Here is a 14,755-nt window from a genome sequence, read left to right as displayed (position 1 = left end):
ATGCAAACTATGCAAACGAAATACTACCCCACCCCAAATAAATATGCAAAAGAACTACCAAACCAACTAGCAATACACAATGTAGAAATGACCAACAAATGACATCAATATATCATATGCAAAAAAAGAACAAAGCAAAACATTAAGATGCTGGACGCATGCGATCGTTGAACATAACACAAAACAACATATTCATCGTAAATATATACCGGCGAACCGGCAAAAACAGACAGGACGAAGAGAGCGCCTATGGCGTGAAAGTAGGTCCGCTTTCGCTCGTGTAGGTCGCTGTGTAGTAGTCGGAGGTAGTCGTGGTCGTATAACCGTAGTCTGAGTAGGAAGAATAGTAGTAGTCACCGTTGACCATAGCAGTGACGTTGACACGGCGAGGAAGGTCGTGAGTGGACTTATAGTTGGAGTAGTCGCCATATCCACGGAGAAGACAGAGGGAGAGAGTGACGACGAGCATGGTGAAGATAGTGCCCAGGATGAGAGAAAAAACGGGACGCTTTCTCCGGTTAGTAGTGATCAAGGAAGCAGCCTTCTCGGTTAATGTGTAGTTCTCATAGTCGTTGCCAAAGACGGTGCGGACAATGCTGGCAGAAGGAGCGTACGGGATCTCATTGGACTCAGCAGCAGTAGAAGACCCTGACGAAAGGACCTGCTGGGACTTGATCAAAGGAGAATCCTCGTTGATAGTATTGTAGTTAGGACTGGCCATCTTGCGAAGATCTGTGATGTGTATCGGTAAAGGTAAAAGTAAAAGTAAAAGGAAGTCTCTGCGACAGGGGGAGAGGCCGAAAGATTAGGAACAAGGTTAGATAGATAGAACAAGGGACACAAGGAGATATCTCTGCGACACTTGTGCGACGGGTTAGGGTTAAAATACCGTAGGTGTTCGCTGATGCTGGAAGGTGACAAATGGAAGATGTGCCTAGACCGCGACTGGGGACAGTGTCTCCTTTTAAATACTGCTGATATGCGAAGGGGATTTTGATCTGTTCTGCTGGACGCGAAGAGGCGCATTGGCCGGCCGAAAAGCGGCGGGTTTGTTGTTTTGTTGTTGTACTACCTTTGTGCGACGTGCTGTCAGGATGCGCCGCCACTGGCGCTTTCTTGTGCAACATTGGGTGCCCGGCACCAAGCACGTGCTCTCTGAGTTCGCCGCCGCCGGGCCGGTAAAACCAAACCCGCGAACAATTTTGCCCTATCCTTCACCTTTCATCAAGCACGTGTGTCCTTGGGAATGAATGCACGCGATCTCATCATCGCCTCCAATTGGCTCCTAAGGCATTATAAACGCTTTAGGTAGTTATAAACAAACTGAACTTGCTGCATCACATATTTCCAACTGCGTTTTTGCAGTCCATAGCGCAGTTCGTGGCTTCTGCTCTAAGATACTCGCTATTATTCGCGGTTGCGTAGTAATTATTCCTAACCGTGCTGTCGTCACGAATTGCTACTCGCTGTAGATCCAGGGCGATCAGTCTCCCTGAGAGCCGTTGGCTTTCAGACTGTCGTTGGATCGATGAGCTTGATTGATTTAAAAAATTAGTGGCAATCATCATATGTCAGGGGTTCGGTTATCTTGTCGACAGCGGCAACAACTAGTTCCGAACTGAACATTATGGCCGTCTAATACAAGTGAACTGTACATTAATTCATTTGATTAATATATTTGGTTGCCATGTTGATGGTTGGCTCTCTCTGATTAGCCGTACTGAGTCAGTTAATTTTAATTTAGTGACTGATAGTTTTTGCATTGCAATATTATTATTGGACTGCTGCAACAATACGTTTGCTAAACGAGATTTTCATCAACTCAAGTCCTGAATTGCGGTGACGAATGTCATGATGATCCTACGACGCGTTTTCCGTGAAGTTTTCGCGTGGACCGACGCAAGGGCTGACCCTGAACCTTGCTCGTTGTAAACAAATTCTTGCCAGGGGCTCACCGAGCAAAACGGCAACCATCTCATCGAACCTCAGCACCTACGTCACAGTCTCAATGCCGGAACAATCATTTCAGACTCGAGGGTGACAACATCAGAAATTTCACGACTGGTCTCGTCCATGCATCGCCATGTCGTCCGGCGGCGAGGACAACGGGGACTGGGACATCGACAATGACGACCCGTCGTTCACACGCGTCCTGCCTCCCGACCTCACCAATTTCCACCGCGACCTTTCGCAAATTATTGATCGCCTGTCGCCCGAAGATCAGCAGGCATTGAGGCCTGTGTTAGACAAGCAGCACGATGTGGATATGCAGTATTCTCTTTCAGGTGAGCTTACATATCATAGTAACCCAAAATGAGAGCTAATTCAAGGCCCCAGACATTAATATCCTGCGATCAATTGTCCAACTCGCACTACGGTCACGAGAACACACAGATGGAAATAGCTTTATTACAATATTCAAGAGCTACGAAGCTGTCCTCCACCGACGCAGAATCGACACTTCGAAGGATACTTTCTACTTTAAGCTCGTTGTCAAGTTGTGCAGGTCAGATGGCAACACATGGGCAGAAAAATTCAACAACCTGTTGCGTGTACGTTTAAATTATTCCTGATAAGATAAATTTTGCAACTGACGAGAAAAGGAAATCAACGCATCACTCATTTCCCGAAAAAAACCAGAACTAAAAGCACGGTACAAAGACTTTCTCTTCGGTTTACTCCACCGCAAGCTGCAATACTGGCGTGCAAAGGCACACGATCAGAAAGCCCGCTCAGTTGCTCTTCGGCGCGCAGCAATAAAATACGACAACTCCACACTCGCGTCGCAGGCGTTCGAAGTATGGCGCACGAAACTACGGATATTCACTGCGCGGGAGGTGACTTTGTTAGAACGTGTCAATCAAATGAAATTAAAATCACATTTCGACCGATGGAGGCTGAAGACGAAAATTCTTTGCACCAGTCGTGATAATGCCGCAAATAATTTCCAAAAAATGGCAATTTTCAGAAAATGGCGGATAAAGACACGAAAATTAATGCAACTCGACGACCGTGCTGCACAGTTTGAAGAAGCCCGTCATGCAAAACTATTACGTCAAGGCATTCGAACTTGGGTCTACAGAATGTATTTCCATGGCGCCAAACAACTTTACGATCAAAATCTCGCTCAGAAGTACCTCGATACCTGGATCTTCGCTCTAAGCGAGATTGAAAATCTCGCGGAACGCGCAGACATGTTTCGGCGCAAAAAGTCGTTGCGAACTATGCTGGTGATCTGGAGAAAAGCTACGGCGGAGCTGTTCGGACTACGCGACGTTGCAGCTGTATTCGAGCGAAGGGTGTCGTTGCGACGGACTTGGCTAGTGTGGATTCGCGAGCTGCAACTGGCAAATGCAGCACATGCACTCGGCCTTGTCCGCGACGTATCCTGTGCCGCCCAGGCCCTCGATACCTGGCACGCGCGAGCAGTCATGGTCATTCAAGCTGACATCCTGTATGAAAGATCACTAATGACCCGGCATTTGAAACGAATGCGAGAAGAACTGCGGGTAGGCGTCATAGTTGAAATATTTGAGAAGCGCAGAATACGAAATGTGCTCTACGCATGGGTTCTACGTGAACGCGCCGCATTATTATCACGGGTAAGCAATCGGAAATTGGTCGGTCAAACATTTAATTGTTGGAAAAGAGCGGCAGTTAGGCGCATTGACCATGACCGGCAAGCTGTCAAGAAAATTTATGGCGAAACAAACTATCGTGTTGCCAGCTCTGCGTTGAAGACCTGGAGGGCAAAATCGAGTACGATCAGACAGATTGAGATTACTGCACGGCAACATGACCAGTTAGTGCTGAAACAAATGGTCCTGACCCATCTCATATTCAACTTCCGACGGTTCAAGCAATTTGAAGTTAAGGCAACTAGTCTTCACCGAGCCAATATTTTGAAATCTTTCATAACACTCTGGAGCAGCCGTCTCCGGCTAAAACGAGACCAACACCGCGAAAACATCTTGCAAGACTTACTGGCTCACAGACGCATCCAGCGGTGCCACAATATACTGGAAACATGGGTTCAGCGTACGACAGAAAAACTTGACTTGGCTATTCTCGCAGACGAGTTTTTCGAGGAATCCTCTTGCAAACTGATGTCGTCTGTCCTGAAAATGTGGAGGAACAGGATCGTTGAATTTGGTGAGTTTGAAACAGCTGCAGACGGATTTAACAGAGCAAGGATCATTTCCAGCAAATTCAGAAAATGGAATGCTGGGAAACTTGCGCACGACGAAATGCAGCATCGTGCCGTCGTTGTGTACGATATCAACAGCCTCCTGCGCGCTCAGAGTATCTTACGACGGTGGAATATGAGTGCTCTACAGATTGGCATATTGATTGCCAAGGCCGAAGTCTTTGCTGAAAAATGGTGGAACACACGGGCGCGAAACTTATTCGGCCGGTGGGTCGACGCCATCAGAGACCGACGTCGGGAACGGGTGCTGCACGAGAGGCAGGATGACGAGCCAGACGAGTATGCTGAAGATGACGAGGACGATAGCGGCACAATCATTGCTCCTACAATAGGGGTCACGGATGACTCGTTGACATATACACCCACGCGACGGCGGTCAGGTGCGCGTGTCTCATTCTCGGGCTTGACGAGGATTGACTTGACGACTCCGAGTGTCGAAAGGTGGGCCAGGTTACGGAATAGCCCGATGTATGAAGGTCGACGAAAGCTCTTTGTTACGCCATTAACGAGGAAGGAAAATAGAGAAGATCTGGGCAAGACTGTATGATATTTGTAATTTTTAATTTATGTGGGCAGGCGTTCTGGGGTCATGGTTCGGTAGAGCGGATATATTTTTTAATGTCTACGATCTTGAATGTATATGTACAATTAAATCCTGTGTACCACTAATTATTATTTACAAAACAGTCTAATCGGCCGATCCAGCAGCCTCCGAATCCATTTCTGCGCTCTCGTCTGCTCTCTCTCCGAACCTACGGACCACTTCCTTCTCCAACTGCGCGTATATAACGTCCGAAGTCTCGCCAGCGACACTCCAGAGTACATCACCAGATTTCTTGTAATACTCTACCAACGGCTCCGTACTTGCGCGATATTCCTTTAGCCGTTTCCTGAATACAGCTGGATCATCATCCGGCCGCCGCGACAGCGGTTCCCCCGTGATATCGTCCCGGCCAGGCACTTTCGGCGGGTTATACATTAAGTTGTATACACGTCCAGAAGGCACATGCACCAGTCTGTTTGCTATCCTCTCCAACATTGCATCCTCCGAAACTTGTAGCTCGACGACCAAATTCATGCTGGCATTGGCTGGTTCAAGTTCCTGAGCGTCTAGCATCTTTGCTTGCGCGGGTGTACGGGGGAAGCCGTCCAATAACCACGACGTTGAAGGTGACAACCAGTGTCGACGACGCAGTTCAGACGCCACGACTTTGGTCATGAGGTCGTCGGGCAGGAGCTTTCCTTGGTTAATAATCGAAGACGCCAGTTGTCCTGCCAAACTGCATCAGCAAATCAAGTCAAAAAAAACAAAACAAACAACTGTTCGCATACCGATCTCCGTGCCATCCTTGATGTGACGTCGTAGTATATCACCTGATGAAATGCCCGGAATCTCGAAATGTTTGAGCAATCGTTCTGTCTGCGTTCCCTTGCCCGACCCAGGCGGGCCAAGTAGTAGTACGCGTGCCGGCCGCAACAAGCGTGGCATCGTTTTATCCAGTTACCGGCTCACCTGGAAGGCGTTCTTATTGTAAGATGAACAACTAAATATTGTACACGAACTCTATTCTACTGCCTGATGATTTCAGTATCGGAATCGTGAAAGGTTGGATGGTAAAATAAGTAACGGGCGTATTGTCGGGCGACTTTGCCCCGCGCTTTAACAGGCGTGTCACCCCCTGAACCTGCGGGGAACCCTTGTCCGCTTCATCGTTCTGAGTTCTGCGCGCGTACGACCCGATTCAGGGGAAGTTAATATGTCAGTCTTGAGCCGCGTCGTTGTTGAACCGTTGTTCTCCTGCAGCCCATAAATCTAGTTGATAGTACCGACTAAGATCCATTTAGGCAATACTACTCTACTTGAATATTGTGTCTCAACATTATTCTGAGCAAAAAGCGCTCTTGCAATCGCTGTCGTTTATGAGGTCGTATTTGGCCATGTACAGCGGATTATCTACTAAATCGTCACCTCCAACAATTTACTTCCTTTCGTATCTGTACATCCTTAAAGTTATACCATTCTTTCGCATATGGGTTGAATGTGGGCGTATGGCGGGTTAGCTAGTTGTAACCGGAAGTTGTGATGTCGTTTCGAGATAAAATGCATTTGGATTCTCCTCTGGCGACTGTAGTTAGTTCATTATTGACGTTTAAGTGCCGGAGTCTAAATACGCTAGTCTCAAAGAAGAATGTGTCCCGTGGATGTCGTTATATTACAGTATAAACCGAAATATAAAAACCATAATCCCTTTTATACATATTCACGCTCTGATCTACTGTATCAAATCTAGGCTATCCTGTATACACTCTATCACTTTAAAGCTTAAGCAGCCTCAACGTGAATCTAGCCTCTTGTATATTCTGCTCCTCGTCAACAATGACGTCCTCTATAACCTTGTCGTCATCGCGCGTCTCGACCGGTCGTCGGAGAGCCTTACTCAGCAAAGCCTCGTGTTCGACGAACACCTCAGTCAGACCAATATTGTCCTCCAGCACCTTGTACTGCACTCGCACATCGTCTGTAGCGTTCAAGCCAGCTTTCTTGCGGAGACGCTGGACACGGTTAATGATCTCACGCGCGAGACCCTCAGTCTTGAGTTCAGGGTAGATGGTGGTGTCGAGAATGATAAGCACGTCCTGGTCGGTACTGGTCTCGTGGCCATGCGCGACGCTGTCGGCGTCCAAACCTCGGATAACCTGGAGATCGCCTTCGACTAGGTCGATGCCGTCGACAGTGAGTTTGCCAGTATTAACGAATCCTTTGACGTCGTCCGAAGTCAAGCTTGGCAACGCGTTCTTGACGCGCACAATATCGCGCTTGAGTTTCTTACCAAGCGTGGGCCAGTCAGCCTCGCATCTGTACACGACACCGTACTTCTCTTCGTCGGACGTCAAGATGAGGTCACGGATGTTGAGCTCCTCGACGATGTACTGCTGCAATCCACGAATATCATCTAGGTACTGTCGATCGACGTGCATGACGACTAAAGTCTTCAGTGGGACCTTCAAGCTAATATTCTTCTTCTCGCGGAGAGTTCGGGTAAGCTCAATGACTCTCTGCATCCGTCCGACGGCCCGCTCGGTCGCCTCGTCAGCGAGATCGACACGGGCAACGGGATACTCGAGGAAGTGTACAGACCGCGAGTCCTCCGGAAGGAGCTCGGCTGGAATGAATGGGCGGAGTCGCTGGTAGATGTTGTCGGTAAGGAATGGCGTAAAAGGAGCAAGCGTGAGCACCAAAGTATACAGAACCTCAAACAATGTATTCAAGGCAACAACGGTATCATCAACGCCAGACTCGCCCTTTAGTCGTTTCCGGTTAAATCGAATGTACCAGTTGGTCATGTCGTCGATCAAGTTCAGGAGACGCGGCACGACGGTGTACAGCCGGTACTCTGACATCTCCTGGTGGACGAACTGTATAAGAGTCTGAAGCGAAGCCAAGATCCACTTGTCCATAACGTTCGCGCTCATCAGATTTGGGTCGTACTTGAAATCAAGGCCTTCAGTCTTCTTGAGAAGCGCGGCATGTCCTTCCCAGAACTTGTATGAATTCCACCAGGGCAAAAGAACTTTGGAAACGACTTCCTTGACACCATCCTCCTTGAATTTGAGCGTCTCTGCACGGATAACCGGCGAGTTGATCAAATACAACCTCAGCGCGTCCGATCCATATCTGTCAATGACGAGACCAGGGTCGGGATAGTTCTTGAGACGCTTCGACATCTTCTTACCATCAGCCGCAAGGACGATGCCGGTAACAATGCAATTCTTGAACGGCGACGTGTTGAAAAGGTGAGTACCCAGGACAACCAAGGTGTAGAACCAACCTCGAGTTTGGTCGAGACCTTCAGCAATGAAGTCTGCAGGATATGAAGTCTGGAACTTTTCCTTGTTCTCGAATGGATAGTGCCCGCTTGCGTACGGCATACTTCCAGACTCAAACCAACAGTCGAAAACTTCGTCGACACGGCGAAGGAGGCCTTTGCCCTGTTTGGATGGAATGGTGATGTGGTCAATTTTGTCACGGTGCAAGTCGGTCAATGGTCCGCACCCAGAAAGCTCCTCAAGCTGCTTCCCCGAGCTGATCACGACGATTTCCTCGTAGTCGTCAGACACCCATAACGGGATAGGAGTGCCCCAATATCGATTACGAGAGATATTCCAGTCTCGAGCGTTTGCAATCCAGTTCGCGAACCGCTTCTCCTTAATAGCGGAGGGAACCCACCGTGTCTTCGCGATATTGTCAAGCATGTCGGGGATGATCTCTTTGATACGGACGAACCACGCCGGAACGGCCCGGTAGATGAGAGGCGTGTCGGATCTCCAGCAGAACGGGTACGAGTGATTGAGCTGACCATCAACAACCAGCAGACCCTTGTCCTTCAAATGCTTGATGATCTTGCGGTCGGCAGCCTTAACATATTGACCAGCAAAATCAGACACTCGGTCGGTGAAGTTACCATTGTCATCGACCGGGTTTGGTGGAGGTCGAAGGTCGCTGATAATTCCGTTCTCCTCGGCAACGCTAAAATCGTCCTCACCAAAGGCTGGAGCTTGGTGGACAAGACCAGTACCACTGTCATCTGTAATGTAGGTAGCGTTCACAACGCGGAAAGCAACATCCTTATATTCGTCATAGTAGTACGGAAACAACGGCTCATAAAGCCAGCCCTTCAAGTCGGTTCCCTTATATTTGGCGACGACCTTGAACTTTTCCTTCTTTGGATTCTTGTAGAGAGTGGTCAGCAACGACTCTAGAAGGATGTAGTTTTTCCCGGACTTCTCGTCGTGGATCTTGACGTACTCAAAGTCCGGATGTGCGGCGACAGCCAAGTTCGACGGCAGCGTCCATGGCGTAGTCGTCCATGCTAATAAGGCAGTACTGGGGTCATCCTTAAGATAGAACGCAACCACGACTGCGGGATCCAAAACATCCTTGTAATTCTGTTGGGCCTCAAAGTTAGAGAGTGGAGTAGTGCAACCGGTCGAATATGGCATGACGCGGAAACCGCGATATACGGCGTTGTTCTCGTACAGTTGGCCAAAAACCCACCAGACGGACTCCATAAACGACATATTCAGAGTTTTGTAATCGTTGTCAAAGTCGATCCAACGGCCGAGTCGAGTGATGGTGCTACGCCACTCGGACGCATATCTCATGACGATAGCTCGGCACTCTTCGTTGTACTTTGCGATTCCCATTTTCATTACGTCTTCTTTGCCGGTGATGCCGAGGCGCTTGTCGATCTCGTGCTCAACGGGGAGACCGTGGGTATCCCAGCCGAATTTTCGCTCAACGTAGTGACCGGTCATATGGGCATAGCGAGGAACAATGTCCTAAATGTCATAAGATACAAATCATGTAGGGGTTAGACTGGCATGAGCGTACCTTAATAGTCGATGCCAGAATGTGGCCATAATGAGGTGTACCTACGCGAAGATTAGCAACAATTCTTTCACTGCCACGTAACTAATGATTCAGCTCTTTGACGCCATATAAGCAGCTCAATTACATTGACCGCTAGTGCAGCTACTCAACTACCTGGCAAACGATTAATAAACGAACATTACATACCAGTAGCAAATGGTGGACCATCATAGAACGAAAACGGCTTTCGACCTTCGGAGAGCTTCAAACTAGTCTGGAAGGCGTCCCACTCATTCCACAGAGCGAGAACTCGCTCTTCCTCACGGGGAAAGTCCATTTGGTCCTGCGTATCAGTGGAACAGAGAGTAGTTTGCCAACTGGGTTGTAGGGAAAGAGAAATCGAATGAGTATGTAGGAAGTAAGCTACCCCCGTTCGAGATTTCAAATTTTGTGCTGGACACAAGTTTCTGAGGCTGACTCACCCGGCGTTCGCGCGGCGGATCACGGCGATATTTGTCGCAGTTATGTATCGGACGAGCGTTTGCCTTCGCCGCCGGTCAAGTTTGCCTTCGCTCCTGAAATTCGCCATTCGAGGCGGGACAGGGCTTCGATTAAATTCAACGATACCTCAGCCCCCAGTTGAGATCCTTGCAAGGCCCTTCACTATCGACAGTTTTCCGCATCTACCCTGTTCGCTCCAGCAATGGGCGAGTCGTCTCAAGGTACGGATGCTAGCTCTGCTAGTCTGCAGCAAGCTCCCCCGCAGATATCCTTCGCGCGCATGCGCAGACGACCGCGCGCGCTGTCTTATCCGCTAGTGCCTGTGGATCTACAATTCCAGCCACACTCATACGCGTCTTCGACCTCGCTGGCGTCGTATCTCTCTGGCGGTCAGGCATCACCGCCAGTGGGCGATGCATCATCGGTACTATCTTACGGCAGCGGAAGTCGGCGGCGGCTGGCCGGTGGATTTGGATCTGTGTTCACGAGCTACGGCGATGACATCGACGATGAGGATGAGGAAAATGAGCATGATGATGATGACGACGACGCTACAAGTTCCACGTCGTCTTATGCTGGATCTGACGCGGAGACCGTAGAAGAGACGGAGGAGTTTTCTGCGTCGGAATACGTGACAGATAAGATTCTGCAAGCATTTGACGCTATGCTGTTAGATAGAGCGGTAGTGGTTCAGGCGCAAAGTTCGGGTTTATTGAATGCGAAGGCACGTGAGCTTCATCAACTGCAAGAACTAGCCACGACCCGATTACAACAGACACGAATATCGTACACTGAAGGCATGAAAGTGGTGAGAGAAGTGCAGAAAGATCTCAAATGGGTACAGCGACATGTCGATGTTCTCAAGAAGAAGATATCTGCAAAGCATCCTGAGGAATACAGTGAAGCCCGAGAGCTCATTCCAGAGATTATCGAACGGGAAGATTAAGTACAACGTTATAATTTTCTGTTCAGGCTTGTAATTACTACCAACAAAAATGGCTACTTAGTTTGTGTATATGTACTTGCATGGGAATGTACGATAAAGCAAAAAGCGGTGTGGTTATGTATTATACGGACTATAGGCGTTGTATACTATGGATGGAAGTTGGAAGGAGAAATGTAGATAACAGTATCATTGTACAAAAACATAAGTACGGCGCTAATGTAATCAGGTCAGTCAAGTTTCCACAGTCTGAGTATGTCCATTAGTGGGTATTAACATAGAAAAAAGAGCACAATCGTGCCATTAAGTTTTTGCCTGGTTGTATATTCATTTTGTCATCAACTTCCGGTGGCCCTGCAGCTCCGATTGGCGTCAGAGATATCTCCCCCTGCTCCGCTCCTTGCTTAGCTTTAGCACTGTCGTCGTTGACTGTGCCATCTGTTCTGTCAGGATTGACGGCAGCGTCATTTTCAATGATGCCGGTATCATTTACATCCATTATAGTGACAGCTTCAACCGCAAGTTCCAACCTGAGGTCTGCATATGCCATATCGATCATGCTCGAGCTTTCATGAGCATATCTCTTTCTTGAGTTGACAAACTCGACAATATCCATAGGTTGTTCCGCTTGTCTAAGCTCGGCAAGTTCGTCATACGGATATACAGGCGTGTTGAATAATTGCGAGGCATGGCTGTCATCGTGTCTGTTTGAGTCCGGCGTCGAGACCATTTCCGTTACTGGAAAAATATTTGCAATTTTCTGTGGTTCATCAGGTGGTGATTGGACTAAAAGGGGAGTGACGGATTCAATATGCGATGAGGACCGATGAGGACGGAGCTATATGGTTAGTTAGCAAACTTTCACAATCACGATTCCTACAGTATAAGTCAGACCAGCCTCCAGGGATGAATGCATAACCGAACGACTACGCGAAAAGCTTTTCTAATCATTCTTACTGTATGAGCGGTAAAGAGTGAAATTAACAATGTGTGGAACCGGGCTTTAAGTGCAGACTGGGCATTGGCATTTTGACTAGTCAACAGGAGCCCCGAAAAAAAACAAAGGCTCAACCATATCAAACAATAATACGCAATGCTAAGTCCCTGCATCAGGCAACCTTTGCTCTATATACAATATGTTACATGTCTCTGCCAGATAAAGCAGCGGAGGTAGTAGACGCAGATAATTCTCATCGAGCAGTGAGGTCGTTGTCCATGCCAATACTGATCTCATCTGCGTTCGGTACTTCACCTTGAGCCATATTTACATCTGGCTCGTCACCAATCGACATATCTACTCCGATAGGACGGGATAGGCTGCTTTCAGGTTCAGGAGACGCTACTGGTGAACTAATCTCTATGTTTGTTCCCGACCGCTCGATGATGTCGACCTGGCAATGATCCAATCCCAAGTCATCCTCAAGATCCTTCCACGGATTACTAAGTGCATTTCCTATGTCAAATACTATATCCGAATGATCTCCACGATGGCCGCGGTTTCCGCCGGAGGCATATGCTTCGCGGTTGTTGTGTGCCTGATAAGTTCCTCTACGACCGCGAAAATTACCGCGACGGCCACGGTGCCCGCCGTTATCAAATCTCTGACGCTAAATGAATCAGACACATTCAAGACATTTATGCACGTGAGCTAGAAGAAAAGTATGTACGTACCTTGAATAGATGTCCGCCGCGATTGCTGCTGCTGCTGTTGTCATATGAGCTGTAACTTCCATAGCCTCCACGACTGGGACCGTGAAATTGGTTGCCCTGATCTGTCATGAGACTAACTAAAAATGAAGCAGAAAAGTAGATCTGATGCAGGAATGAATATGTCGCCGGGCAATTCCAAGGGCCAGCCACGGGGTGGACCACGGGAAGTTGGAGCGGGTTGCCGCGGTCATACGGGGGGGAGAGCGGCCATCACGTGCACCCACCACCGCTGGCCCGGTGAAGAAAACTTGGCAATCTGTGCGGCTAAGCTCCAATATACACATAGTTATCCATTTCTCAATTATACTGCTTGTATGTCGAGATTGACTGTTTACATTTATGACAAAGACTGCGACGTTCAGAACAGTTGTTCGTGCTGTCAGAAGTGATAGTGCGTATTTCTATATCTTTAGGTATCTCATGACAAGCCTGAAGGCGATGTGGGGTTGGTTGCGGGGTGACGACTCTAGTAAAGTAGACCCCACTAACTTTAGTTAACCCACTCCTCGGAGCGAGCCTCGGCTGGCGATTCTTCCTCACTGGTCCCGTCCTGATTATTGAACCACGGGGCTCGCCACGGTCTTGCTTATCCGTCCATATCCAAAAAAAAATTTATTATATCCTTTATCTGCCCTGTACCTACTGCATCTGCATTTTTGCTCGCCCCGTCTAACTATCATCACATTATCTCTCACCAAGCCTTCTCCGTACGTAACTATGTCTGACGCCGCCGAAATCACAGACTCCGTGAAGGCCTCCGCAATCGTTGGACAGGTAAAGTCCTTCGCTGCTGGCGGCGTCGGCGGCATCTGCGCCGTTCTAGTCGGTAAGTAGTCGTGCTGATTTCTTGTTATTCTGTCGCCCCCACTAAACATTTGAATAGGCCATCCGTTTGATCTCATCAAAGTCAGGTAAATACACTAACATATGCCCGGTAGGATCATATCTAATAAGCTGGTAGACTGCAAACCGCCGAAAAAGGTGTCTATTCAGGTGCACTTGATGCCCTAAAAAAAACTGTCGCGAAAGATGGCATGTTTGTGAGGCCCCCTCTTGAATGTTTTGCGTTGTCATATATCAGCTAACGGTTCGGGTGCTGCACAGGGAGTTTATCGCGGTGTCTCGCCTCCGTTACTCGGTGTCACTCCTATGTTCGCAATTTCGTTCTGGGGTTACGATCTTGGTAAGCGCATAGTCAGTTCCGTAACCCCTGTTGCGCCGAGCGGAGATCTATCCATCGCCCAGATCTCTGCAGCTGGATTTTTCTCCGCTATTCCAATGACACTTGTCGCTGCTCCATTTGAGCGGATTAAGGTGCTCTTGCAAATTCAGGGCCAATCTGGTGAGAACAAGTACAGCGGTCCATTGGACGTCGTCAAGAAGCTGTACAAGGAAGGCGGTATCCGGTCGTTGATGCGCGGCTCTGTCGCAACTTTGTGCCGTGACGGTCCGGGCTCAGCTATCTACTTTGCCACATACGAATACTTCAAAAAGCAATTAACCCCAGCTGGCGACAGCATGTCACTCGGTGCAATTAGCTTTGCTGGCGGTATGTCTGGTGTCGCCATGTGGATCACGATCTTCCCAATTGATACAATCAAGTCCCAACTCCAGTCATCCGAGACCCACACCAACATCGCGAGAGTCACGAGATCTATCTACAAGGCTGGCGGCGTGAAAGCATTTTTCCCTGGCCTAGGCCCTGCTCTTGCGCGCTCGTTCCCTGCTAACGCTGCGACCTTTGTCGGCGTCGAGCTTGCGCACAAGTTCTTTGATAAACTTTTATAATAAACAACATATCTCAGGATCGCGTGATTTAGATAACAAACGCAGGTTGCGTTTTCCCTGCGTGATGCATAAGTATAGACAGCTTCTTTGGCGGTCTGTGGTGAAATGCATGTATTTTGCTTGATTAGATTGTACGATATTGTGATGGATACTAATATCGTAATGGATCCTATGTAACAGTTCATGGTAATATAATATACATCTAGTATACAAGATATTCTACATTCTCACATTC

The 14,755-nt window shown here is 48.3% G+C and overlaps 7 protein-coding genes across 7 annotated transcripts; 3 read left to right on the top strand and 4 right to left on the bottom strand.

The window, feature by feature from the left end:
- Positions 1 to 247: 247 nt before the first annotated feature.
- On the bottom strand, positions 248 to 721 carry V1513DRAFT_426415 (uncharacterized protein; the record flags this gene model as incomplete). The annotated part of the gene is made up of 1 exon (XM_066896166.1): positions 248 to 721. The coding sequence occupies one exon, from the start codon at positions 719 to 721 to the stop codon at positions 248 to 250; it is 474 nt and encodes a 157-aa protein (XP_066752349.1).
- A 1,362-nt stretch (positions 722 to 2,083) lies between these two features.
- V1513DRAFT_382207 (Sfi1 spindle body protein-domain-containing protein) lies at positions 2,084 to 4,754 on the top strand (the record flags this gene model as incomplete). Its single annotated transcript, XM_066895099.1, has 3 exons — positions 2,084 to 2,285; positions 2,338 to 2,552; positions 2,604 to 4,754. 3 exons carry the CDS (start codon positions 2,084 to 2,086, stop codon positions 4,752 to 4,754), a joined length of 2,568 nt encoding a protein of 855 aa, XP_066752348.1.
- A 54-nt stretch (positions 4,755 to 4,808) lies between these two features.
- On the bottom strand, positions 4,809 to 5,922 carry V1513DRAFT_417494 (adenylate kinase-domain-containing protein). The gene is made up of 2 exons (XM_066895872.1): positions 5,540 to 5,922; positions 4,809 to 5,479 (listed from the first exon to the last, which is right to left on the bottom strand). Exons 1-2 carry the CDS (start codon positions 5,694 to 5,696, stop codon positions 4,896 to 4,898), a joined length of 741 nt encoding a protein of 246 aa, XP_066752347.1. The 5' UTR covers positions 5,697 to 5,922; the 3' UTR covers positions 4,809 to 4,895.
- Positions 5,923 to 6,109: 187 nt separating this feature from the next.
- Positions 6,110 to 10,155, bottom strand: V1513DRAFT_146427 (tRNA synthetases class I-domain-containing protein). Its single transcript, XM_066894226.1, has 3 exons — positions 9,786 to 10,155; positions 9,600 to 9,640; positions 6,110 to 9,547 (listed from the first exon to the last, which is right to left on the bottom strand). Exons 1-3 carry the CDS (start codon positions 9,913 to 9,915, stop codon positions 6,524 to 6,526), a joined length of 3,195 nt encoding a protein of 1,064 aa, XP_066752346.1. The 5' UTR covers positions 9,916 to 10,155; the 3' UTR covers positions 6,110 to 6,523.
- A 126-nt stretch (positions 10,156 to 10,281) lies between these two features.
- On the top strand, positions 10,282 to 11,025 carry V1513DRAFT_426411 (uncharacterized protein; the record flags this gene model as incomplete). The annotated part of the gene is made up of 1 exon (XM_066896165.1): positions 10,282 to 11,025. The coding sequence occupies one exon, from the start codon at positions 10,282 to 10,284 to the stop codon at positions 11,023 to 11,025; it is 744 nt and encodes a 247-aa protein (XP_066752345.1).
- A 259-nt stretch (positions 11,026 to 11,284) lies between these two features.
- Positions 11,285 to 11,938, bottom strand: V1513DRAFT_426410 (uncharacterized protein; the record flags this gene model as incomplete). Its single annotated transcript, XM_066896164.1, has 2 exons — positions 11,285 to 11,860; positions 11,903 to 11,938. 2 exons carry the CDS (start codon positions 11,936 to 11,938, stop codon positions 11,285 to 11,287), a joined length of 612 nt encoding a protein of 203 aa, XP_066752344.1.
- Positions 11,939 to 13,021: 1,083 nt separating this feature from the next.
- On the top strand, positions 13,022 to 14,727 carry V1513DRAFT_448540 (mitochondrial carrier domain-containing protein). The gene is made up of 4 exons (XM_066898550.1): positions 13,022 to 13,558; positions 13,616 to 13,643; positions 13,694 to 13,772; positions 13,837 to 14,727. The coding sequence occupies exons 1-4, from the start codon at positions 13,450 to 13,452 to the stop codon at positions 14,518 to 14,520; spliced, it is 900 nt and encodes a 299-aa protein (XP_066752343.1). The 5' UTR covers positions 13,022 to 13,449; the 3' UTR covers positions 14,521 to 14,727.
- Positions 14,728 to 14,755: the final 28 nt, after the last annotated feature.

Source organism: Lipomyces chichibuensis, assembly GCF_038497645.1.
Source record: "Lipomyces chichibuensis strain CBS 12929 unplaced genomic scaffold V1513scaffold_27, whole genome shotgun sequence".
Classification (NCBI taxonomy): domain Eukaryota; kingdom Fungi; phylum Ascomycota; class Lipomycetes; order Lipomycetales; family Lipomycetaceae; genus Lipomyces; species Lipomyces chichibuensis.
The sequence above is the reverse complement of the archived record's forward strand: the minus strand, read 5'-3'. Positions and strand labels throughout refer to the sequence as shown.